Here is a 23,793-nt window from a genome sequence, read left to right as displayed (position 1 = left end):
GCCACAAGACAACCCATGTCCAACCTGAGACACCCCAAATCCAACCCGAGACATTCCAAATCCAACACAAGACACCCCAAATCCAACACAAGACCCCAAATCCAACACAAGACAACCCTGTGGCCTCAGGGTTTGTTTAATGGTGCGACAGGGACCTGGGGGACATCGTGCCACCGGCTCGGGGTGGCAGGGGAGTCACCGGCGTCACTTCTGGGTCAGCAAACTCCTGTGGCCATCTCGGTGTCTCGGGTGATGACGGCTTTGACGAGGGTCAGGGAGCTCTGCTCGGCTGGGGGGTCGCTCTCCTCCGGCGGGTGGTGGAAAGCCACGAGGAGCTGGTAAAGCGCCGAACCCACGGCAGCCCCCAGCAGCGGTGCCACCACCGGCACCCACCACCACCCATTGCCCCTGCTGAGAACAGCGCACAGTGGGCAGGGGGTTGCCCCTGCTAACCCCACCTCACCCCCTTCCCTCTACCCACCTGAAGACCTCGGAGCCCCAACCCGCCCACATAGGTGAAGAGCCGGGGCCCGAAATCCCGCGCGGGGTTTATGGGCGAGCCGCAGTTGGAGCCCATGGAGGCCTCGATGGAGAACACCAGCAGACCCACCGCCACCGGCTCCAGGCCCTTGGGGATCCCGTTGTTGCGGGTGTCCAGGATAGCCAGGACGCCCACCAGCAGCACCGCTGTGCCTATCACCTGTGGGACCGGCGCCACAGCTCAGCACCGCGGGCACCGGCGTGGCTGGAGGGGTCTGGGGGGAGCTGACACCAGCACCCACCTGGTCTAAGAAGCCGTTGGCGATGGAGAGGTAGTCAGCGGGGTAGGTGGCGAAGATGGAGGCGGTTTCCAGGGGGCCAGAGACAGTGAGGGTCCCGTTACTGTAGTACCAGATGGCATCTGCGGAGCAGAGGCAGAGCCCGTCCGCGAGCCTGGTCACCCTGGCACGGCCGCGGTGTTCCCTGACGGGCACCCGCCCATCTCCCCGTACCGTAGTAGAGGGCGTAGACGGCTGCTGAGGCGATGAAAGATCCTAAGGTCTGTATGGCCACAAAGATGGGGAATTTCCACCAGGGAAACCTCTCCAGCAGGCACATGGCGAAGGAGAACGCTGGGTTCAGGTGGGCTCCTGCAACGGAGCGGGGAGAGGGGCTGGGAGCAGAGGGTCCCGGGGGCTCTGGAGCTGGTGGACGGCAGGAGCTGGGACCCCCTCCCCAGCCTCACCGGAGACTCCTGCTCCTGTGTAGAATGGCCACCATGACGGCCACGGCGCCCGCCAGCTGGGAGGTGATGATGTTCCCCTTGTCCCGGAGCTGGTGACCATCTGTGCCGCGCCGCTCAGGGTGATCAGCTGGAGGAGAGGGACATGGCTCCACCACAGCCCCCCCGGCCCCTCGCCGGGCACCATCCCCTGTTCCCAAGGGACGCTGCCCCACCGCGCTGCGGCCCGCTGGCAGGATGAGTGCTGAGCCCAGGTGGCAGCAGGGCAGCGAGCCCAGGGCTGCTCCAGTGCCTCTGCCTGCGCCATCTCCGTGGTTTTGCTCCTCCATCTCCCGGGCTTCGGCTTTGGGCATGGGATGGGGACAGGCGGGGAGGCAGCTGGTCCCGCTCATGGTTTTGATGGTTGATTTACACAAATGACGAGCGATTAAGCGATCTGCTCTCTGGGGAGATGGTAGGGAAAGGGCGCTGCCAGCGTGGATGCGGCGGCACCGTTCGATTGCCACTGCGGGATGTAGCCCGAATGCCAAGCGCGGCTCCGGAGCCCCGACCTTTGCCTGCTCTGGGGTGGGAGGCATCGAGGCACACGCTGCCCAGCACCGCTCCCCCAGGCGTCACGTGGCAGCGCCCGTGCCCTTATTGCACCGGAGCTGCCGAAGCGGAGTGCGCACCACGCCGCGAGAGCAGGGTCCAAGCGGGAGGCCGGGGCAGTGCCAAGTCACCCAGCAAGCACGGTGTGTCCCCAAAACCTCCCACCTCCAGCAAAGGACGGGCAGCGGAACCCTGAGACCCCTGGCACCTGCCGCTGCCCCGTGGTCGACCCCAGCCCACCCGCACGCCCTTCTCACCATGAGGATGAAGACAGCCAGCAGCTCAGCCAGGCACTCCCGTGCCAGCTGGTTCCGGACACGGAGCAGTGTCCGGGCTGTGTTCAAGAAGGAAGAGCCCATGGTGCCAGGCAGGAACGGGCACCGGGGGCAGTGGCGTTGGTGTCTTGGACCTGGTATGAATTTATGAGCCCCGGGGCTGGGGTGGGTGATAACACGCAGGTTCTACCCAATCAGGGCCCCATGGCAGGGAGGAGCCTGGCAGGGACCAGAGTCCTGCACGGGGCTGGGGACAGCAGCACCTTGCAACAACGGCACCCCCGGGAGAACCGGACCCGCCGGGAGCCCCTGAGGATGCCCGTGAGGAACCGCGGCCTCGCTCAGGTGAGCTGGCACAGGCGTTTGCCCTCTGGAGAGTCCCCCTCCCTTTTCCCTGCCAGTTCCCTGCCCGAGCGACAGCTGCGGGCAGCGCTAACGGAGACGCCTCGGAAAGGCTCCCAGGATGGGCCCCTCGGGAGCGGCCCAGGGCAGGTGTTAGCGCAGGGAAGCAGCACAAGGCCAGGGCAGAGGAGCCTGGCAGCTGCCCGCACCCAGAGGGCACTCTCCAGGAGCCGCCCGGGGGCTGTGCCAGTCCCTGCCTCCGAGTCGGGAAGGTGCCAGCCCGAAGGAGCCCAGCCGGTCACCAGTAGCATAAATAGACTTTATTGCTCTGTACACACGCACACGCCCGGCCCCCGCGGGGGTCCCGGCAGCTCCGCAGCGCCCCAGACGGCGGGCAGCCCCCGGCCTGGGTGCCAGCTCCCAGCAGGATCTGACCCATCTGCAACAGAAACAGGTGGTGAGAAGAGGGTGCTGCTGCCCATCGCCCGCCCCGGATGGAGCCAGTGTCCGTCCCCGCAGCCCCGGGGAGGCCCGACGTCCCCACCCCCTCCCATTCCCACTTACAGGGTGCTCAGCCCGGGGGGGGCACCGCTACCAGCCTGAGAACCAGCGTCGGAAGAAGCTGCCCAGCACAGACGAGGGGGTGCTCAGGTCGGGAGCGCGGAGCTCGTCTTGCCGCGGCCACGTGCCCATGAACTGCGCCAACTCCCCTGGAAAGGCAGGGAGCGCCCACTCAGAGGGGCCGTGCCCACGCCCTCGCCCTCCCCAGCACCCCACTCACGGTCATCCATGTTGACCACCTCCTCTCGGTAGTCCTTGCCCTGCTTGTCCTCCTTGGAGGTGGCGATGAAGGCCTGGTCTCCCCTGCGGCGCGTCACCGTTGTCTCCTGGCGGCCCTGGCTGTCCTGCACCGTCCGGCGCTCCTCCACCGCCTGCGCAGAGCACCAAACCCTGGGCACACCACCCCCCCGCCGGGCTCCGCTCCCCGCGGTGCCCACCGCCCGCCGGGCACACTCACCCCGTCGGGGAGAGTCACTTTGGTGACGGAGACGCTCTGGAAGTAGGAGTGGGACCGCGGCGTGTCGGGTCTCAGGATGGTGCCCAGCCCCGCCGAGGAGACCTGGGAGTCCAGGTCTGCGGGACAGGCGGGAGATGGTGACGGCAGCACCGGGGTGTGCCCCGACGGCACGGCGCAGGGAAGGCAGAGACCCCCGGGACTCGCCCCCAGCACCCACCTTGGTCCTCCCTGAGCCCAGGAGCCGGGCGAGCGTCTTCCAGCTGCGAAGCAAAGCCACAGCTGGTGACGGCGAGGCCGTGCGTGGCACCGCCATGCCAGGCTGCGACGGCGGCCGAGCCTCACTCACCCCCGGGAAGGGTCTCCAGGGCCGGGCCGGGTCGCCGGTGCCGTTGGGGGCCGCGGGGCTGTCCGGGTGCTTCAGCATGGAGTCCCGCAGGGGCCCCGCCGCGCCGCGCTCGGCGGGGCCGGGCAGGGCCGGCTCTGGGGGGCAGAAGGGCGGCGGGTCAGGCCGGGCCGTCCCAGGGGCTCCGCACCGGCCCCGCGGGCAGCCCCTTCCCCTCCGCACCGAGGGGCTGCGGGGGCCCGGCCCAGGGCCCCCCGAGGCCGCCCAGGAGCTCGCCCATGTCCCGGAACAGCTCCTCGAAGGCGCCGCGGGGCCCGCCGAAGCCGAAGCCGAAGTCCGGGGGCGGCTGCGCCAGGGACGGGCCTTCATCCTCCTCATCCTCCTCTTCGTCCCACGCCGCGCCGCCGAAAAGCGGGTCCCGGGGCCTGCGGGGACCGCGGGGCTGAGAGACACCGGCCGGGAGCAACCGGGGGTGCGGCGGGACCCGCGGGGCAAGGGAGGAACCGCGGGGGGGAGCGGGGAGAGCCGGGGCGGGGTCTGCGCGAGCGGGATCACCGAGCCGGGGGCGGCCGGGGCTCGGAGCCCGGCCGGGGGCGGGGGCCCGGTACCTGCGCCACCCCGGGAACCCGAAGAAGCCGCGGAACGCGTCGTAAAAGCTCATGGCGCTGCCGCCGCCGCCCGGGTCGTGCTGCCGTAAAGCGCGGCGGCCGCGCAGCGCCTCCGGGTGTCGCGAAGCGGCGCGGCCCAACCGGCGCGGCCTTGGGCCGGGGCTCGGGGCCGGTCCGGGGCCACGTCCTGCCCTGCGGACCCCCCCCCCGGCCCCCCCCCCGTGCTCCTCACAGCCTTCCCGGCCGGACCGCCCGGGCCCGGCGCGGCTCCGGGGCCTGTCAGTGCGTCCCCGGGACACCAACGGGCTCCGGTTCGCGTCCCCCGCCGGTGGGGGGGGGGGAGAGGCCGCGGCCGTGCCGGGCCCGTCCCGCTCGCAGGTGGCTGGTGGGGAAGGGCCGCACGGCACCCGGTGGGGCTGGGGGTGCCCGGTCTTCCCCTGTGCCCCACGCTGAGCCCCCCCCAGTCCATCCCAGAACGCTCCCACTCCCCCCCTGGGCCCCCAGAGCACACGGAGGGGCTCCAGCTTGCCCCCCCACACTGAGGCAGGGACCCCCCCAAGCCCCCAGCCCCGCAGCTCACCCCCCCCTCCGGCAGCAGCTCCCACGCTCTTTCGAGGAGGGTGATGGGCAGCTCAGGGGCACCCGCGGCTCCCTACTGCCGCACCGGTGGTCCTGTGCCCACCGGGGGCACAGAGGACCCTCTCCCACGTCAGCCAGTCCTTTCCCCCAGGCCCTCGTGGGGAGGAGGTGGGTGAGGAGCACCCCCCAACATCAGAGAGGGCACATCAGTGGCACAGCACGGAGGGGAGGCAGAAAGAAGGAGGGGGGGGTCCTTGGCACAAGGAAGGGACAGGGAAAAGGATGGTGATGTTATCCGTGTGCTGGGATCCTGGCGACAGGAAGATGAGAAATCCATAAAAGTGGGGAAAAAAAAAAAAGAAAAAAAAAACAGCTGTGGAGGGTTGGAGAAGCACTCCCTCCCCCTTGCCCGGGGCATTCCCCCTCCCTGCACCAAAACACGGCACCAGGCTGAGCAGGTTGGTATTAAAAAATTACACACCTCACTTTGTGATTTTTATTCTCTTCAGCAAATCACCCGCATGGGGGGCTCAGTGGAAGTGATCAGTCTGAACCGAGAAATACAAGATCTGGACTGCTTAGAAAAAAAAAAAGACCAGAAAGAAAAATAAAAACAAAACAAAAAGCAGAAGATACTTACAGCGTGCAGGGGGGGTGGGGGGAGGTCAGGACTGGCACCCAGGGCCCATGGGGAGGGAGGGGGCGCAGATGGAGAACGTAAAACAGGGGGGTGCCCTCCAAGGTGCCCTCCTCCGGGCGGGCGAGGAAATGAGAGAACTCCAGGCCAGCGTGGGGTTTTTGTTTTTATATACAAGACACATTTATCCATTAAATTTAGAACACGGTACAAAAAAAATCACTTCAACTAATTCATCTTACACTGCTGCTCATACCAATTACTGCTCTTATTCCTAATAACGGGGGGTTTGCCGTAGGCGACTCGCGGCTTCCACTCCTTCCGATCCGAGGGGTGGGGGCAGCAGGGGTGGGGGGAGGGAGGGAGAAAGGAGTAAAAACCAAAAAAGGCCCCTACGGCAAACGGTTCAGAATCTGAATGCGGAGAGAGGAGGGGGGGGAAAAAAAAAAAAGGAAAAAAAAAAGAAAAAAATACAAATTCTATATTACATACAACAGGAAAGGTGGGTGGAGACAAAACGCAGAGCTGCCCACCCTGCCCTGCTCGGCGCTGCCCTGGGGCTGGGCACTGCCCTGCAGCAGGGTGCTCTCCGCCCCGGGATCCTTCGGCGCCAGGTTCGGTGGGATTTCTCTTCTGGAAGCAAGTGGGGGGCGAGGGCCGCCCCGGCCTCAGTTGGCGCCCCAGCTGTAGCTGTTGTAGGCAGACTTGTTGGCCTGGGACTTCTGGGGGATGGAGCTGCCTTGGCTGCGCTGCCCGGAGCCGCCCTGCGGGAAGGGGGCAAGGAGAAGCGGGCGGTTAGTGCGGGGGAAGCGGTGCCGCCGTCTCCGGGGTGCCAACCCCGGCGTGCTCAGCAGGGTGATGCCAGCCTGGAGGCACCGCCGTCCCTGCAGGACGGCTCCAGCCCGCGGGCACCGCAGCTCCTTGGCACTCGCCGACCCGCTTCAGCCCGGCACGAGCTCCCGAGGGCGGCTGGCACCGGGGCACGGGCTGCCTCCCGCGCCGAGCGGCCGGCCGGCCGCCCTCGCACCGCACTGCCTGCTGCCCCAGCACCACCCTCCCTCCGCTCCGCACCGGCACCGTGCCAGGACAGCCCGGGCAGCCCGGCGAGGGCTGCCACGCAGCAGGGGAGGGGGAAAGAGGGGGGGAAGGGGTCGAGCAGGGGGGTGTGTGTCTGTGCGCGCGGGTGTGTGTGTGTGCACATACTGACTGAGGGCCTCTCTCCTCGCCTGGCAGGGCCACGGGGGGAAGAAGGAAGGGGCTACGTGAGCCTGGGGGGCCTTAGGGGCGGGGAGAGACCCCAGGGCAAGTGCAATTATCAGAGAGGTTAATTAATTACCTGGTCTTCCTGCTGGCGTTGGCAGCACAGTATCATCTGCAAATATGGAAGCTGTTGCAGTACCAGGATATGTAAAATAAAGGGACAAACTATGACAATAGAAATCCACGGTTAGACCTGAAAGCTACGGCGGGGGTCGTGGCTGTGGCGAGTAACCCCTTCGCTGCCGGCCTGCGGAGCCGCCACTCCGAGGAAAGGGGGAGGTCAGGGCGTACCAGGCATGCCTGCGTGAAGGGGCACTACCCAACCGTACCTGGCACAGCCCGGCAGCAAGGGGGCTGTGCCCGAGTACCCCCCAGTGGAGCGCACCCCGGGCCTTCCTCACCTCGTCCTCTTATCGGCCCTGTGTGTGTATGTGCAGGTGTGAGCGTGTGCGTGTCACCGCGTGTCCGCGCGTGTCCGCCGCAGGGCGTGAGGGAGGGAGGGAGAGGGGGAGCGAGAGCCCTAGGAGATACCCCAGCAAGGGCCGGGGGGCCCGGGGGGGTCACTTACCTGCCCATCCTGCTGCAGGTGGTGGTGGAGGATCTGCGAGTGGGGCTGCTGATGCGGGGTCAGGATGTGCATGAAAGGAGTGGGGGGGTACGCCGCCGCCGTCGCAGGGTTGATGGGGCCGCCGCTGCCCAGCGCCGAAGGCAGATTGAAGGAGGCTGCCGGGGTTCCAGTGTGAAATCCCTGCTTCTCGAAGGATTGCTGAAGAGGAGACGCCAACGACGGAGTAAGGGCTGGGAGCTGGGCGGCGCTCCCCTGCCCCCAGCTGGCAGCGTGCCCCTTTCCCAGCTCTACAGGTCATGGGCCCGGGAGTCAGTGCGTGGTGCAGGGAAGGGATGGAGTCTCTGCCCATGGCTCTTTCTGGGCTTGGGATTGCTCTAAGCTGGGAAAGGCCGAGCATTTCCCTTCTCCCTAGCTGGCTGCTCCAAGGGGAAGAGACTTCACTGCCCAGGGAGGCTGTCTCAGAGCCGGGCTTCCACTCCCCAGCAAAGTGGTGCCTTCCTGGAGCACACACCAGACACTAACCTGAGTTTTGGAGTAGACAGAGCCCGAGATGTCCGGCACGCCTGTGTTACTGGATGTCACAGATACACCTGGGGAGAAGGAAAAGCAAGCGAGCGTCAGGCAGCCGCCACTGGTCCAGCGGGAGCATCTCTCCAGAGCTCCGGTGGCCTGGCAGCCAGGCACCATCCCAGGGAGCAGGGTCTTGGCAAGGCCAAGCTGCAAAGTGCCCACACGACTGCAAATTCTTTCACCCAGAGAATCATAGAATCATAGAATGGTTAGGGCTGGAAGGGACCTTCAAAGGTCATCTAGTCCAACCCCCCTGCAAGGAACAGGGATATCTCCAACTAGATCAGGTTGCTCAGGGCCTCAGCGGCCCAAGACCACGTTCTTGGAGAGCCCAGAAAATAGCAACTCAGAAGAGCTGGGGGGATGCAGCAGGCGGACAAGGAAACCAACTCCCAGCACGACACAGTAGCAAGAACGGCCTGAGAGCTCCTTGGCTGTAAACCAGTTAACTGCACACAAAGGTGACTCAGCTGTGGGCTGGGATGGTTGGTGCCAGGACTGGCAACATTGGCACACGACCTGCGTTTCATGCCAGCTGTTTCTGAAGGGTGGTGGTGCAGAGGAAAGCCTCAGCAACCATTTAAGGTCTGGAAAAAGTGTTGAAATGAAAGAGGTTTGCAAGACTCAGTACCAGGTGAGCTGGTACAGAACCAAAGTATCTTCAGAAAGAGAAAACAGTGCCTTGAAGGGCTCTAATGTAGGGAAAAAAAGGCACAACAGGAATTTACAGGCTGGAACAGGGACCCGAATGAAGATCCTCTAGAGTCAGCCAGACATTAACCAGTGAAACCCAGTTCCGAGACAAGGGGCAGGTTGAAAACCTTCTTGCATCTCTGACTCGAGGACACTTCTCTAGAAAGCATGCATCTCCGACACAGCAATCAAACACGTTCCCAGGCTCGAATCGGGAATAACTATTGTTCTATGGATCACACCCAGGCAGTGAAAAAAAAAAAACACCATAAAACCCCCAAACCTCCACAATTCAGCAGCTCAAGCTCTCTGACATGAGCCCAAGGCCCCAGCCAACCAAGTGCTGGGCACAGAGGTGGGCATGAAGCGCTCTGTACTCGTCAAACCTACTCCAGACCTGGATGCAGAACCTTTCCAAGGAGAATCAAACGACCTGCGAGTTGCACCACAGTCTTTTTCCTCCCTTAGTGCTTGAGGCAGTAAGGCAGCAGTCCCCTTACTGGGCCAGTGAGACAGCGAGCTGCCCCAGCAGCTGCTGTCAGGTCTCTTACCAGTGCTGTATCCATGAGAGCCATAGCCACTGGGCTGCTGGAAAGGGGTTGCTGATGCGTTGACACTGACATTCACACCATGCTGCTTGGAAGAGGTAGGAGCAACCTTCAGAAATGAGAGAAGCAGAGTGAGGAGAGGCTTTGCTGCGTCGCACTCCTGCCCGAATTCCATGCTCTGCCTCTGGGGAAACTCACAGGGAACACGGCGGGCCCGTACTGGAAGGTGCTGGGGAGCCCTGGTACCCCTGTGTAGTACGGCAGACTGGTGTAACTGTAGCCTGGAGGCAGTGCTGGGTTCAGGAACGTCTGCTGCGTGGTGTGGTGAGTCTGGGTCTGGCTCTGCTGAGGCTGGGCCAAAGTTGTTGCAGGAGCGGGGGAAGAGGCATCACCTCGGCCGAATTTTGTTAAGTCACCTGGAACACAGGAGATAAAAAGGGAATGAGGAACAGCTGTGCCAAATCCCAGCCCATTCCAGCTCGGCCTTTTGATCAACGGTGACTTGAACCAACCCCCCTCCCTCCTGGAGCTGCTAAGGACTGTGGCCCTCAGACCTTTGCATGGCGATAAGGCTGAGCTGTTAATTGCTCTCCACATTCCTGGGAGGATTTCAGAGGGAAAGGGAAGCACACAGCAGCTAAGCTACGGTGGACAATCCGATCCAGCACTGGGTAAACCTGTCACTGGCTGCCCGCGCAGCACCAGAGCCCAGATGCCAGAGCTCTCCCTACGCCCTCTCCGTGCACTAGCAGCAGCCCCAACACAACTCAGCTCCCTCCAGAGCCAGTCCTGAGGGCAGGGCAGCAGCCTGGGGGCCCAGTCCTACTGGGAAACCTTCCTCATTGAAGAGGAGAGTCAAGTATCTTCCAGTTGAGGATGTGTGAATGGTCCCTTTTCACAGCAGGGCTCACACCTCCCTCCCTCTTGCCGGTGGCACCGAACCAAACGCTGCTGCAGAGGCCCAGCAACCCACAGAGTACTGGGAAATATCCCTTCCTCCCTCCCAGTCTGGGCACTGTGCGAGGGCTCGGGGGAGCTCTCTTTGCTGCTCTTCAGGAGCACCTGCTTGGCTCTTCCCTGCAAACACTCTCCCCATTCAGAGCTCACACAGTGAGCCAGGGAATTTCTCAGTGCTGCCCCAGCTCCCGAGCAAGCCCGGGACAGCCACAAACATCAATTATCACCGATGCTAACTTGGCACACAACAGTGCCATGCTCTGAGCCAGGCATTTCAGCCTCAGCAGTGCCAGGCAAAAGCACTTCCGCACAAACAAGCTCCTGCTGAAGCAGGGGAGAAGCGGTGCTGGAAAAAAACAGATCCACAAAGTGCACCAATTCCTGCAGCACGTGAAAGGTGCCCCACTGTGAACCAGCCCGGTGAATAAACACAAAGGCACCTATCAAGGTCAGCCAGAGATAAGCCACCCACTGAGCACTTGGTTTGCACTTAGCAGCTCCTAAATGCCCTGTTTTCTTTCTCCAGGAGTCTGTCACCTAAACAAAAACCACTTACATTTCTCCAGATTTTGGGTTTCTTTGAGAAGCACTGCTTAACCCCTGCCTCACCACGACCTGAAAAGCAGTTCCCCAGTTTTACGCCTCACGGATTCCTTCAGCCCCTCCTCGCTCCCTTTCCAAGTGCCACACCGAGTCCCACTTGCCCACATCTGCCTGGTAACATGCCTCGACACCACCAGATGATCAAAGGGAAGTCAAGAATTTAGCTGCTGAGAAACATGCTCCAGACCAAAGGCACTGGAGGAGACCAGTGCAGACGTAGCTCCAGCGGGCAACGGCACAGGAAGGCAGCAAGCAGCAGCACGGACACCTGATGGAATACGGGATCAGAGCGGTCTTTTTTCCCTACCAGAGTATGGATTGCTGCTCAGGCTGCCATCTCTTCCAGTCAGCGGGGTGGTGGGCGTAGGGAATGGGATGCTGTAGTAATCCTGAAGAATAATAACAAAAGGAGAAGTTTGATGAGCTCTGTCCAAAGACGAAAAGCAGCATCTTTTGGAAAAGAGGGATTTCTGGATTGCAGCTGCTAGATTTGTTGGAGTATTGCAGTTCTACCAGCCACATCACAGCTGAAAACAGCCTACAGCAACTCCAGGTTTTTGTAGCATACACCATCCCCCTCGTCTGGCTATTAGAAGAGCCAGATAAGGTCTACTGGCATGCAGTCCTTAGCTGCCTGGACTTTCCCCTCCACAACACAAGGGAAACATGTCCTATTACTAAATAAAACCCATACTGCTAAATAAAACCTGTATTGCTAAATAAAACCTGTATTGCTAAATAAAACCCGTTCTCATAAAAGTATTTAGTCACTGCCTCTTTCAAGGCTGAGCACTGAGTATCTACAACAGCTCCTTACATCCCTGTCGGGCCAAACAAGGCAGCTTTCTCACGCCCCAGCCCCACCATCTCAATAACCAGTGCTCCCAAAAGTGCAAAGGAGTTGCAAACTGATTGAACTCCTCACTACTGTCACGGAGAGGTGCGTCTGTTTAGCACCCCGTTCTGCCACCTCTTCAGGACGACCTCAAAGCCTGACCCTGTACACCCAAAGCACGCAGCACTGGTGAGCTGTTGGACCAGTGGAAGTGCTGTGGTCCATGTCAGTCTTTGGAACTCACCAATGGAAATCTCGTCTGGAGCATTTGCAAGTCATCATATCCATACACCTGTGGCTAGAAAAAGAGCAGGAGATGAAGTTAGGGACATAAACTAGATAAAGACACATCTAATTTTAGATGAAATGTTTAGATAAACATTAGGCAAAGCCAGGAGCAGACAATCAGAGGCTACACAATCACCTACGTGCAGGCAGTCAGCGTTCACCACCGCAAGACCGACACTGCCGAGAGTGTTTTTACGAGCTGCTCGAATGAAGAGTGAGAGCCAACGCCTAGCACCACTGCTCCACATCAAACGCCCTCAATTTTCCTCTAGAAATTATTCCAACGCTGGAATCTGTCCTCACGTTCGGAAGAAGGCAATGACACAGCCCTAGACCTTGTAACAGTTGTCACCTTTGCTCTGACTGTTTGGCCTTTGTCACACCGTGTTACTAAAGCAGCTCCACACTTTCACGAGCTGCACTCTGACCAAGAGCTGCTGCTCCCCAGAGGTTGGGGAGGCTGTAGAGAACAGGCAGAGTCTGCTCTGGGGTGACCAGAACTACAGACATTTACCCCCACGGGCACATGGATTTCCTCTGCTACTGTTTTATGGAAAACAGCAGGTCCAAACTCTTCCCATCCAAGGCAGTCCTGCTGGGCTGATGCTCCAGTTTCTGGTTTCTCTACTATACTACACCCCTGCCTGCTGGAGACAGAGCTAGGAGGGATCTAGCGGCATGACATGAGCCGGTCGTCCCACTCACCGGATAGGCATGTAGCAACCCTGGAGCCATGATGTATGGATTAGGCAACAACGGTGGGACTCCAGGAGGGAGATTAGGAGGAGCTTTTCCTGAAAGAGAAAGGAAAAGTTCCACAGTGAAGCAAACAGCAGAAGCTGTCTCTTTTAGCCCCCGTGCCCTCCTCCTGTTCAGCAGTACCTGATGTTGTTGCGACGGAGCTGCGGGTCGAGGCCGTCACAGTGGAGTTGCTGCTGAGGCTGAGGCCCAGGCTGCTGACACTGCTGAGGCTGGATGAAACGCTGACGACGGGCGGGGTGGCTGACACTGTGTTGGAGGAGGTGGAGAAAGTGCTAGCAGAAGAATGGAGGCTTGCTTCGCTCTCCACACTCGTGTGCTAGGGAAGGAAAGGAAGAGAGTTAGGGGACTCGGCGGATGCAACGGAGCACAGAAGTATCGCGGGGCACTGTCTGCACCCAGATGTTTGAGAGCCTGCAGTGAACTCAGCTGCTGCAGGGTACAAAGAAACCTGCTCTGCATCTCGCTTAAGGCCAAAGTTCTGACAGTAGCCAACCCCTAACGCTTCCAAGCCTCTCCTGTGGCTGTGTCCCAACACATCTGTCTGCTGGGGGAAGCAGGGCTGGACACGGTGCTTGCAGCAGGGAGATTTATTCTGCTGCAGAAGCCAACACCCAGGGACTCTACTGCAGGAGCTCCAGCAGCATACACATTTCAACAGTGACAATCCATCAGCTCCCAGTTTGCTCCAGTTGCAACTCGGCAGCACTTTCAAGAGCTGCTACAGGCTCAGAAGAAGTCGCTGCTACGTCTGACACAAGGTGTCAAAAGCCTCGAGCCAGAGGTGCACAGACAGTGTTCTGGCATAACCCTCTGCCCTCTCTCCACACAACATCCAAACTCCAGCGGGACAACTGGCAGCTCCTGCCACAACTGCAGACCCTGCCCGCCAAGCGCCCAGGGTCGGGCACACCAGCAGACCTCCGAGCTGAGCAGCAAGGGGCACACGCAGCACCAGGGCACACCCAGACTCACCAGGAGAGTTGAAGTCGACGTTCGCCCAGAGGATGTGGATGAGGACAGACTGTTCTGCTGGGTGGGTAACGTACTGTGGAAGGAGGAATAAAAGGTTGTCAAGCCAAGGTGCGAGAGTCACCACTGGGAGTACCAGGCCAGATCTCAATCTCTATCTGCTTGGATGGGATGAGTTATCTCAGTCTTCCCCACAGTATGAGACAGACTTTAGTGTCTACTAGAGATCTCTGCTTCTAGTTCTGCTTCTCTGGAAGTCCATCCACCACACTAGCTCACCTGCTGAGTTGGGTGGTGGTCGTACTGGGGAGTTCCTCACTGTGGCTCAGGCTGCTCAGAGCTGTCGAGTGTTGGCTGGCTGTTGTCAGCAAGGACGATGCAGACACCCCATCGTTGAGAGGCGTGATACTGGGAGCAGAGGGAGAATCGGATTTCACTGCGGGGCCTGTAGCACCTGCGAACAAAAGCTCTGGGTTAAGGGCAGAACCAGCAGCTCCTGGGGGGCAATTTAGTGGTGAGGATCAGCAAAGGCTCAGCTAGAGGAGCAGGGAGATCTGCGGCTTCCCTCACTGCTGCCAACCAGTTACACACTTGTGACAGCGTGATTGTGTTCTACATCTCACTTCACCCCAACACCGCCATCAGCTCTGCAAAGAGCCTCAAGACCCACAAAAGCCTTTCGCAAACAAATCCGAGTAAATTATTGTCATCGGGGAGCGATTCATCAAGGATCTCATGGACCCATCAGCAGAAAGCTGAATGCTTCAAGGCAAGCAAATAAGACAAGTGGCAGCAATTAGTCGAGCAGGGAAAGGACTTGCTGTTAGCACAGATAAAGCTTTTCATCCAAAGCAGAGAACACGAGCAGTGCAAGAGACTCAGGACACCCACTGTGCTGACAAACTCTTACCTTCAACAGCCTGTGCGGTTTGTAATGGCGTGGGTTGTACAGAACTGAAACCATTCTGAGGAAGAAGAGAAAAAGAGTACTGAGCATTGCAGCCGCTTGTTTCCAGAGGCAGATCCAGTGTCAGCCCCCTCCCACACGCCCTCCCCACTTGTGACAAAGGTGTGCTACCAACACGTAGCCAGACTGTGCTGGGGTCGGTGCCAAGCTCAACCACCCAGTGCCAGCATGAACCCCAAGCACATATTTGAGAAAGCAGTGCAAGAAGTTTCTCTGCTGCTGGTAGTCAGACTGGCTCAATATCCTCAACCCAAGTTTGTCAGCCAAAAGTGATGTTACTGAACTCGTGTGCAGCACGCAAGAATCGAGTCCTTAAGAGAAACCCAATCCTTAGCCTGAGTGCCACTCTGCAGCGGGTAATGATACATGACACCACACGTGGCCTGCAAGATTTAACCGCTGTTAACCCCACTGGCCCAGTCCCAGGCAGGTGACATAACTAAGGGCCCTGAGAGCAGCCAGAAGAAAGCTCTCACGAGAGTCCACAAGCCACGCGGTGAGGCTGGAGGGTCACAGGAACACCTGATAAACCACTCAGCTCTCCGGAGACAGTGCTTCACACCCTGTGCTTACTCAGGACAAAGGGTGGGTAAAGCTGTTTTCCTACCTTGGGCTGGGTCAGATCTTTCTGGGGCGAGGAGGAGATTGAGTTTGGGTATCGCCTCGTCTGGGTGGATCTCTGTTCGTACAGTGGTCCCTGAGCGCTGTTCTGGGAGGTAAACGTTGCTGTCTGTATCGTGCCGCTCTGGTAACCAGACTCCTGGCTTTGATTGGACGAGATTGTGGATGAAGATTCACTATCAAGGGGGGAAAAAGACACGGAGTTTACACTTTCTGCCAAAACAGCCCTGCTGTAAGCTGCTGACCCAGCCTGCAGGCTCCTCCTTTCAAATCTTCAAAGCAAAGAGCCCCGAGCACCAGCGTAAGGGCATCACACAAAGCAGCCAAGCAAACCCAGCAGAGAAACACGCCCAGTCAAGGGCTGGCCCCAGCACAGGAGGATGCTGGCACCTAGCTGCAGCCTTGCCTCACGCACCGCTGTGCCCTAGGTGGCACTTCATGAGCTGCCACCGCTCAGGTCCCAGCACTTCAGGGACTGGCCAGATGCTGAGGGTCAGCCCAACAGAAACACTTTGCTCCGGCAAGGCATTATCGTTGTGGATACACCTACTCCGCTGTGCCCCAGTTTGCCGGGCAAAAAGCAGGACAAAGCACACAATGTTCACCAGGGATGAGGAGCAGTTGTGCTGGGGATTCCCCTCTCATGTTCCCAGCACCACAGCCTAACAGCAGCGGAACGTCTGCTGTCTGTGTAAGTGCCACAGGCCCATCAGCCACAGAGCTGCCTGAACGAGCCTGCTGGCCCCTTACGCTTTGCTGTCGCATACCTTGTCCCCCCTTTGTGACCACGGCACAGTCAGAAAGGGTCTACTGGTATGCAGCATGGCTGAATTCCACGGGAGGAGCCACCCTCCAAAGCTACCCGCTCGGACTGACCGCTCCCTTCCCGGCTCTCACCTGGCCGTGCTGGTGTACAGGCTGCCTTGGGACTGGCTAACGGCGGCGCTTGTTGTAGGCGTCGATTCATACTCCACCAGAACGGGCTCCGAACCAAACTGTAACGCTCCGAACTGCAGGTTTAGCCCTGAGATATCTGCTGAGCCAGGCATTTCCACCGCGAGCGCAGGGATCTGCAAGGGAGGAACGGCAGGAAGGGTCAAGCGCTCCCTGGGAGCAGCAAAAACGACTCCAGTATCCGCGTTTCCCAGCACACGATGGTACTTACAGGCTGGAATTACACCGTTCAGCCCAGGCAGGGAAGCTGTTCTCTGTCACCCCCACCAACACCCAATGCTGACAGCAGGAGGGCCAAGCCCAGCCCTTCCCTCACCAGCCCAAACAGATTTTTCTGCAGCTCTAACACAATACGACCATCCCTCCTCACCTTTGATGTTAACGACGCTTTTTTCTTTTGCTGCTTCAGCTTCTGCTGTGCTGGCTGGGGACTGGAGGACTGGTTGTCGGAGGACCCTGGGGACATCTGGGGAACAGGATTGGTTTTGCTGGGCAGCGGTGAAGAGGAGGGTGCCGGCACGGTTGTGGAGGCAGTCACCACAGGCTGCTTCTCCTGCATGAACACTTCTATCATGGTTGAAGTCGAAGTGAAGGCCTGACGCTTGGTGAAGGGGCTATGCACAGAAGAGTCTGTTGGGTTCTTGAGATCTACCAAGGGAGACAGAGCTGAGTTAGCAGGATTTGTTTCCTTAAACTAAATCAAGTTCTGGTCATCATCAAGAAAAATAAAATCATTTCACACTGACTCCTCCTGGGGCCTGTTAAAATCAGAGCAGAGAACCCCAGCACCTTCACTCCCAGCCTTGCACTCTCACCACCATCAACGCCAAGCCTCTTAAGCCCTTCTCCCCCCAGCTCCTTCACCTTCCATGGGACAAAGTGAGCTTGCACAGCAGAAGTCTTCCATCCTCCGCGAAAAGCTGGACTTCAGAGTCCCTTGTGTGGAGGCAGTGCATGTCAGAGTCTTGCATGGGCCTGACACTGCTTCCTTCCTCCCCCTCTGCCAACATTTCTGCATTTCATTGCCTGCTCTTTCTCCTGCAAGCGTTGGGTATCCTCCAAGCAACGCCGCTGCTCGAGGCTGCCCACCCTCAGGTCTTCGCACGACTCCATCACCCTCTTCGTTCGCCTAAGCCTCACTGCAGCTTATTAAAAAGCAACTCCTATTCTCTCTGCCTCTCCTCTGTGGCTCCTTGTCTGAAAAGATCAGGAGCTGCCAACACTGACTGTTACCAGGACAGGACTCGATTTTCCTTCAGCTTAGATTTGAACCTGAGCCATTTCCCTATAGCAAAAAATAAAATGCAGAAGCTGAAAGAAGGGGCACTAGTACTCAGCCACAGCAGGGCTTGGCATCTCATCTGAACAGCAGAAGCCTCTTCATCACTCTTTATTCCCTCATGCCAGCCCAGAGGTAGTTACTTCTTGGCATTTAAGAGTCACCAGAGTCGAATTACTTTAAAAGATAACATCAGGGCAGCAGCGAGGTACGACTGACAAGTTTTGGTACTTGGGAACCGTTCTCCAGAGGTGCCCACTTTCAGACCCCTGCTCTGCCACACAGCTTTACACCAGCAAGTAGCTCTGCACAGTGTGAGGGTCTCAGGAACGCCAGATCCCTGGCCCTGGAGCAGGCTGGAATGACCAAGAGGCAGACGGATTCAACTGCTCTAAGTAGGACTCGTGCACTGTTTATTACATTTCACTCTCACGAACTTGCACCCACAGTTCTTTTAACTCCTCCAGCACATCTGGCTTGGTTTGGAATTTGTGATCCAGCCCTCTGCTGCATCCCTCACACTGCTGCTCGCGGAGCGTTTCTGCAGTTCTGGGAGAGCAGGCTCCCCTCTGGGGAGCAACGCTGCTTCTCCTTACCATACTGCACGAGAGACGAGGTCTGCGTAGCGGATCCCATGTCCCAGGACGAAGTGGTGCTGCTCCCACCAGGCTGGGTGTGCTGAGCAGCCAGCTGAGCCAGAGCCTGGGCCGTCTTGAACTGCTCCAGGAACTGAGAGCCTGTGGTGCTGCTGCCTTTGGCCTCCCCAACGTCTCCAAATCCTTTCCCCAGCATGCTCACCTGCGATTCCAACAAGGAAAGAACAAAGTCAACACCCACCTTGGCTTGGAACCTGCCTCAGAGGAGACACATCTTAACGTAAGCCTGAGCACACTGTACCCTGCTGCTTCTCCCTGGGTGCCTCAGCTTAACGCTCTCGAGCTCCAAGGCGCACGCAGACCCTGCTGGCAAGGAGAGCTCAGACTTCTCTCACAGCCCTTATCACACGTGAGTGCAGGTACACTAAATTATTCACGTGCATTTGCTTGCACGAAAAAAGATAATCACCAGCAGAACTTGGCTCTGCAATTAAGGTGCTTTGGAAAATCCTTCCTGAACCAGCTCACCATTAGGTGCACAATTTTTATTTCTTTTGCTGAAGCTACACAAAGCAGCACCTGCCCAGGTCTGTGCACATCCCCGATTCGGATTCAACGCCTCCTTTCTTCGCCTGTTAGTACAAGCCTGCCTTTCATCCCACACCGAACTCCCGACCAGTTCCACTTCTCCAACTGTTGAATTTGCAAGCCCTGGACTGCAAGAGCTTTGCCTTTCCTCTGAGCAGGAAAGAAGCATGTGTTACAAGTCTGACAAGGGCAACAGGGGAGGAATCGTCCCGATTATTTCTAATCAAGCAATGGACTTCATGCCTCTGTATTTAGAGCAGACTGGCAAATCATCCATGAAGAGGACTCTGCAACCCACAAGAAGTGAGGAGGTGCCAGAACTGCATCTCCCATAGTGCCCAAATGCAGACAGAGAACATCAAGGAAACCAACACCTGCCCCAACCCGCACGCTGGGTTTCCTTACCATGTTGTGGTGAGAGAAGGAGTTACCAGAGGCAGGCTGGGATATAGCACTCTGCTTGGAATTGCTGAACACCAGTGGCTGGGCCAGGGAAGGAGCCTGGGATGACTCCAGGTTTGTTGACTCATTCTCCATAGAAGAGGGTGTCTTTCCTAGGAGGACTGCAAGATCGATTCTGGGTGAAAAAAAAAAGGAGACAACCCACTGAGGTTAAGACGAGCTCTGTCACACCCCTCACTTCCATCACAGCAGTCTTCTACCTCCAGCCTCACAATTTATAGTTTTTACTTTACAAACTGAATGAATCTGCAGAACATCAACTCACAACTTCCAGCAGCAACTCCAAAAGGAGAGAGATCAAGAAAGATCCTGCATGGCCTTCTATTTTAAAGCATGTTTTCCACGAATTTAACACAGCAAAATGCCCCCAAATCTGAAGAACCAGCAGCAGAGCCTAGGACAACTCTAATCCAGGATTAGAGTTAAACTTTTCAATTCAAATCCATTTGATTTCATTCAGAGCTGCTGCATTTTAGCTAGCTGGCAAGGTTTAGTCTGAGATGGCAAATTGCTCTGGGACTCGCGTGCCACTTTTCCCCTGTAAACAGCATTGCCACGGGCTATCACCTCTGTCCAGCTGTGATTGTCACATTCTCAGCAGGCAGAGGCACTGAAGACACATTGGAGGCGGTGAAGATCTTAGTCTCAGACAGCTGAAAGATAAAAAAGGGAAAAAGAAATCAAAAGTGAGAACAGTGTCTTGGGACTCTTAAGTAAAGCACACAAACGTTTGAGACAAACAACGACACAAAGATTGGAGAAACTCAAGGGTTTAGACTTCTCTAACATTTGGCTCCCATCAGAAGCAGTTTCATTTCATTTGTTTCTTCTCAGGCAAGTGCACAAATCATTTGCCAGTGGAAAAAAAAACACCAAACCCTTCTACAAATTTCCCATAGTCCACAAATGCACTAAGGTTGCCGGGGTCTTGGACAGGTGCCCTGAATTGACAGCACTGATCTGCAAAACCCACTGCACAGGTGAGCGCAAGCATTGCTAGAGAAATAAAAGAAAAAAGCTTCACACCCATCGTTAAGCTTCCACTGATCCTGGCCTCACCTCAGTGATCAGACCAGAGACCAACAGATGTACTTCAGCTATGGAAGGGAAAAGGAATCAAGGGGAGGTTTAATGACCACCTGTGGTTTAGCCTGGAACACATCTGAACACGAACAGCTTTTATTCCAGACCAAGGAGCTGCCAAGAGTTTAAAAACAAAATCAGGAACCCCTGGGAGCATATCACGCATGCTGAGGGCCACAAGGGCTATCAAAGGCTCTCTTCAAGCAGAGACAGAGAAGCTGCTTGTGTCTCCAAACACAGCAGGAGCACTTCCTTCAGGTGGTGCCTGGAAAGCAAAAGCTTTTCCTTCATGCTCATTCTGTACGTTTAGCAAAAATGAGTATGCAAAACTAATAATACCACTACTAAAAAAGCCCAACCCTGGTACCATCTGCAAGAACACAAGTTCTCCCTTGGTTCAGAGAGGGACTGAAGCCCATTTCAGAAGAAACTGATCCAGAGGCATTTAGAGCAGGTGCTAAGTGTCCCCTCTCCCCTGAAGGAGACAGGGGAGAGAACAAAAAGCAGCAAGACATGTCAGAGAGCGAGTCAGAAGGTAAAAGCCAAGAGCTTCTGTTCAACCCAAATCACAAGGACCAGCAGAGGCACGTGACACCGCTGCTGCCTCCTCCATGGCACGTGATGAGGATCAAAGGCAAATCTTCCCAAACTGCCACTCCACTGGAGGAGCAGAGAAAGAATTTGGTGTGGAGTCAGGCCGGTTTATGGAAGAATTCGGTTGTGCAGTTGCAGGAAATGAGGGGACCAGACTCGATGCCCTGGGAAACCCTTCCTGCCTTGGGCTCCTACGACAAGCTGTACTACACGTGCACTTTAGAAGCAGCGACGTCTACTTGTGCATCAAAGCTCCTGGAACTGGGAGCCTGGCTTGGGCTACGCTCACAGTTTGGGGAGGATGTGCTTTGCACTCCTCTTGCAGCTCTGTGTGTACAAACCGGACAGCAGCGCGCTGGCAGACGCGGAGGAGGGGGGTTTGGAGAGTACCTACATCTTCATTCCAGTCCTCCGTGCCCCATTCTTCTGTTGCTGCCCTCCACGCACCTACAAGGAGAACGACAGGTGGAGAAGTTACACACGCACCACAGCTCTGTCTCCTCGAGCCGGGGAAGCACCGCGGAGCTTTGCAAGCGGCTGAGAGGATTTCTATGTGCCAACCAGAGGAGTGAAAGCAGTCGAGCCCAGTCCCTGATTCATGGGGAAGGGATCGCTGTGGGATCAGCCGGCCTCGCTCGGGCAGGCCAGGCTGCGGGAGAGGGACGGCGGGGCTGGCAGCGAGGGCAGCGCACACCCCCCGACACCCGGCAGGGCAGCTGAGCTCCCCTGGCACGGCAGCAGCTGCAAGTTTCTGCATCCACGAGCAGTTGGTGTTACCCCAGCAGCTGGGACAGAGCATCTCCTTCAGGGGCTTCCTGCCAGCTCTTGTGCAGGACCTCAGCACCCTGGTAAACCTTCCATTTCTATAAAGCCCAGGGACAACCAAACCATTCACGTGTTTGGTTTCACCCCCCACCCCCAAAAACCACTGAACCCTCACTGCACCAGGACCTGCTGTGCACAAGCAAATGGGAATCAGGAAGGAAAATTTAAGGGACTAAGCATTTTCTGTGACCAGAGATATGCTCAAAGCGAGAAGCTTAAAACATCAGGCAGAAAAGCACAAGATTTCAGCCACAATCCAGCACAGCGCGGTTTGTAAGAGAGCAAAATTTACTGGGGGGGGGGGAAGAGTTTTGCCTGGCAGCATCTTCAACTTGTTCTGTCCCTCAACTCCACCACGGTTTAACCTCAGTACTTGGAATATTATGTGGTGACTTCCGAACTCGAAATTTGGTGTGGGAGGAGAGCGGGAGCGTTTTATATCCCAAAAAACTCAAGAGCGTAAAACCAGCCCCGTTTCGCACAGCTTGTTTTCAGCCCACACAAACCAGATCAACAAAACCTGACACAGTCAACAGGGTTAATCCTGGAGACGTTTACAAGGACGGAACAAGTTGGCATCAGCCCTTTCCTAAGCTGAAAGCCTTTTGCAGCATAAAACCAGAGCACGCGGGGAACAAGAACACTGTGGATTCTTCTGGAGAACCCGATCAGGCTCACTGAGATTCCAGGGGGAAGAACTCAGCAATCTTCCCATATACATTTTAATTATGGGGCCAAAACATCCGAACAACTGCTTGTCTAGAAGTGGAGGATTGAGTGGATGAAGTCAGTCGATAATCAGTGAATTATTCTTTCTTCACTGTTTTGTTGGGTGATCTCTTTTGCCTGACAAGTTGAGCCAATTCAAGAGGCCTTCCTGGATTTTTTTGTTGTTGTTGTTCTAATATTCAAGTTAGAAATACAGATATTTATACCACACGACTTCCCTGGCCGCCAGGAGTCTCAAGGCACACTACTCTACCCCTTCCTCCCCAGCCAGAAGCTTCAGGAGTTCAACACATTCAATGCAAAACGCATCTGGGGTTCAAAAACTCAGATTCCATCATTCCTTAGATTTTTTTTTTTTGTACCCTCACAGCAGCAGCAGGAAGGCTCCTTTCCAGAATTCTCACAGACCAGAAAGATCCTACCAGCTCAACCCTCACCCAAGAGGTGGAGTGGGAGCTGGAGGTAGCTGGGTCAGCTGCAGTTGGCAGGGGAGAGCAGGAAGCCAGGAGAGGTGCCCCAAGAAGAGTCTGTGCATGTAGGAACACGGCACAGAGCTCTTAGCCTTGCTCACTTGAGGAAAATGAGAAGAAAAGCAAAGCAGCGTGAAAAGCAGAAGGAAATCCTATAGATAAAGAGCAGCCATTGATGGGGCTTTCCTGGCAAGTCTACTTCTCAAGTCCTGGACACCCCTTCGGCATGGCTTGTGCTCCTTGCACACGAAGGGACAGACGGAAAACTGAAAACTTGCGACGTACGACTGGGCATTCGCCAGAAATTCTCCAGAAAGCTTCCTAACCAGCACGGTGCCTTTAGTTCTTGTAAAGAAATGGAGTGTATCCCTCCTCTTTGAGCTCTTCCAAACGGGAGAGCTGCAAGGCAAGGGACACCCCGACACTTCCAACAGCGTTTCAGAAGTGTCATCTTCTGAGTGGCACCCCCTCCTCTCTGCTGTGAGGAAGCCCTTCAGAGAGCTGCTGGCCTTTAAGCTCCTCAAACCAGGAAAAGGGGAAAAAATAACATTAAAAGTCAACAGGTACTTGCAAACATGAATGTGCTGAGGAAAAAAAAAAATCCCATTGTGTCTTCAAGATTACTTTTTTTCCCCAAAAATACACTATCTCTTCATTTTAAACAGAGATGAGCAACACCTTGCTCCTCCCGCAGCCCATCAGGCGGTCTGCAGCTATCTCAGTGACTGGACACATGCTGGATGCCCCAGCCTGGAAGGGTGACAGACCCAAACCCCTCCACTCTGCACCTCAAAGGAATGTAAATCCAAACAAAGCCAAGGTGTAGCCAAACCAGGATGGCAGCACCGGAGCAGATGGCCTTAGGCTGCCTGCAGGGGTTCCAGATTAACCCAGAAGGGAGAACGAGATGCTCCAAAGCAACAGAAGCACTCCAAGGTTGTCTCCTGCAAAAGATTC

General features: G+C 57.1%; 3 protein-coding genes and 1 non-coding gene across 7 annotated transcripts in view; all 4 read right to left on the bottom strand.

The window, feature by feature from the left end:
- Window positions 1-215: 215 nt before the first annotated feature.
- Window positions 216-2,912, bottom strand: AQP10 (aquaporin 10). Its single transcript, XM_086628276.1, is given in 10 exon segments — window positions 216-411; window positions 482-507; window positions 509-700; window positions 783-901; window positions 993-1,130; window positions 1,226-1,247; window positions 1,249-1,316; window positions 1,319-1,352; window positions 2,071-2,248; window positions 2,773-2,912. Coding segments are annotated over 10 exon segments (1,113 nt in total).
- Window positions 2,764-4,452, bottom strand: HAX1 (HCLS1 associated protein X-1). Its single transcript, XM_086628421.1, has 8 exons — window positions 4,400-4,452; window positions 4,014-4,216; window positions 3,795-3,928; window positions 3,666-3,708; window positions 3,449-3,564; window positions 3,212-3,362; window positions 2,995-3,140; window positions 2,764-2,869 (listed from the first exon to the last, which is right to left on the bottom strand). Exons 1-7 carry the CDS (start codon window positions 4,450-4,452, stop codon window positions 3,022-3,024), a joined length of 819 nt encoding a protein of 272 aa, XP_086484547.1. The 3' UTR covers window positions 2,764-2,869; window positions 2,995-3,021.
- A 1,661-nt stretch (window positions 4,453-6,113) lies between these two features.
- UBAP2L (ubiquitin associated protein 2 like) overlaps window positions 6,114-23,793 on the bottom strand; it is a 29,629-nt gene continuing 11,949 nt past the window's right edge. For 3 of the 4 annotated variants that reach the window (XM_086628428.1, XM_086628429.1, XM_086628430.1), the window contains 19 exons: window positions 21,207-21,259; window positions 19,703-19,788; window positions 19,079-19,250; window positions 18,086-18,287; window positions 16,581-16,858; window positions 16,154-16,326; window positions 15,243-15,432; window positions 14,579-14,633; window positions 13,948-14,122; window positions 13,672-13,744; window positions 12,820-13,015; window positions 12,643-12,731; window positions 11,894-11,947; window positions 11,122-11,203; window positions 9,453-9,670; window positions 9,258-9,363; window positions 7,966-8,033; window positions 7,444-7,641; window positions 6,114-6,379 (listed from right to left, as the gene is read on the bottom strand). In XM_086628428.1, coding sequence (XP_086484554.1) covers window positions 6,284-6,379; window positions 7,444-7,641; window positions 7,966-8,033; window positions 9,258-9,363; window positions 9,453-9,670; window positions 11,122-11,203; window positions 11,894-11,947; window positions 12,643-12,731; window positions 12,820-13,015; window positions 13,672-13,744; window positions 13,948-14,122; window positions 14,579-14,633; window positions 15,243-15,432; window positions 16,154-16,326; window positions 16,581-16,858; window positions 18,086-18,287; window positions 19,079-19,250; window positions 19,703-19,788; window positions 21,207-21,259 — 2,564 coding nt within the window. In that variant the 3' untranslated portion in view covers window positions 6,114-6,283. Of the gene's footprint in view, window positions 6,380-6,951; window positions 7,003-7,443; window positions 7,642-7,965; window positions 8,034-9,257; window positions 9,364-9,452; window positions 9,671-11,121; window positions 11,204-11,893; window positions 11,948-12,642; window positions 12,732-12,819; window positions 13,016-13,671; window positions 13,745-13,947; window positions 14,123-14,578; window positions 14,634-15,242; window positions 15,433-16,153; window positions 16,327-16,580; window positions 16,859-18,085; window positions 18,288-19,078; window positions 19,251-19,702; window positions 19,789-21,206; window positions 21,260-23,793 lie in introns of all 4 variants that reach the window. The other variant, XM_086628427.1, reaches the window with a different exon arrangement.
- LOC147526622 (small nucleolar RNA SNORA58) lies at window positions 11,303-11,437 on the bottom strand. Its single transcript, XR_015222921.1, has one exon. It is a non-coding gene; the product is annotated as a small nucleolar RNA SNORA58 (small nucleolar RNA).

Source organism: Tauraco erythrolophus, chromosome 30, assembly GCF_009769465.1.
Source record: "Tauraco erythrolophus isolate bTauEry1 chromosome 30, bTauEry1.pri, whole genome shotgun sequence".
Taxonomy (NCBI): Eukaryota; Metazoa; Chordata; class Aves; order Musophagiformes; family Musophagidae; genus Tauraco; species Tauraco erythrolophus.
The sequence above is the reverse complement of the archived record's forward strand: the minus strand, read 5'-3'. Positions and strand labels throughout refer to the sequence as shown.

What these genes read in the sequence shown, in the direction of transcription:
- HAX1 (XM_086628421.1), bottom strand. Translation starts at nt 4,452, where the DNA reads ATGAGCTTTTACGACGCGTTCCGCGGCTTCTTCGGGTTCCCGGGGTGG. An exon ending in TGGGCTCAGGGAGGACCAAG is followed by an intron (nt 3,565 to 3,665) that starts GTGGGTGCTGGG and finishes CCTGTCCCGCAG; the next exon opens with ACCTGGACTCCCAGGTCTCC. An exon ending in GGTGGTCAACATGGATGACC is followed by an intron (nt 3,141 to 3,211) that starts GTGAGTGGGGTG and finishes CTGCCTTTCCAG; the next exon opens with GGGAGTTGGCGCAGTTCATG.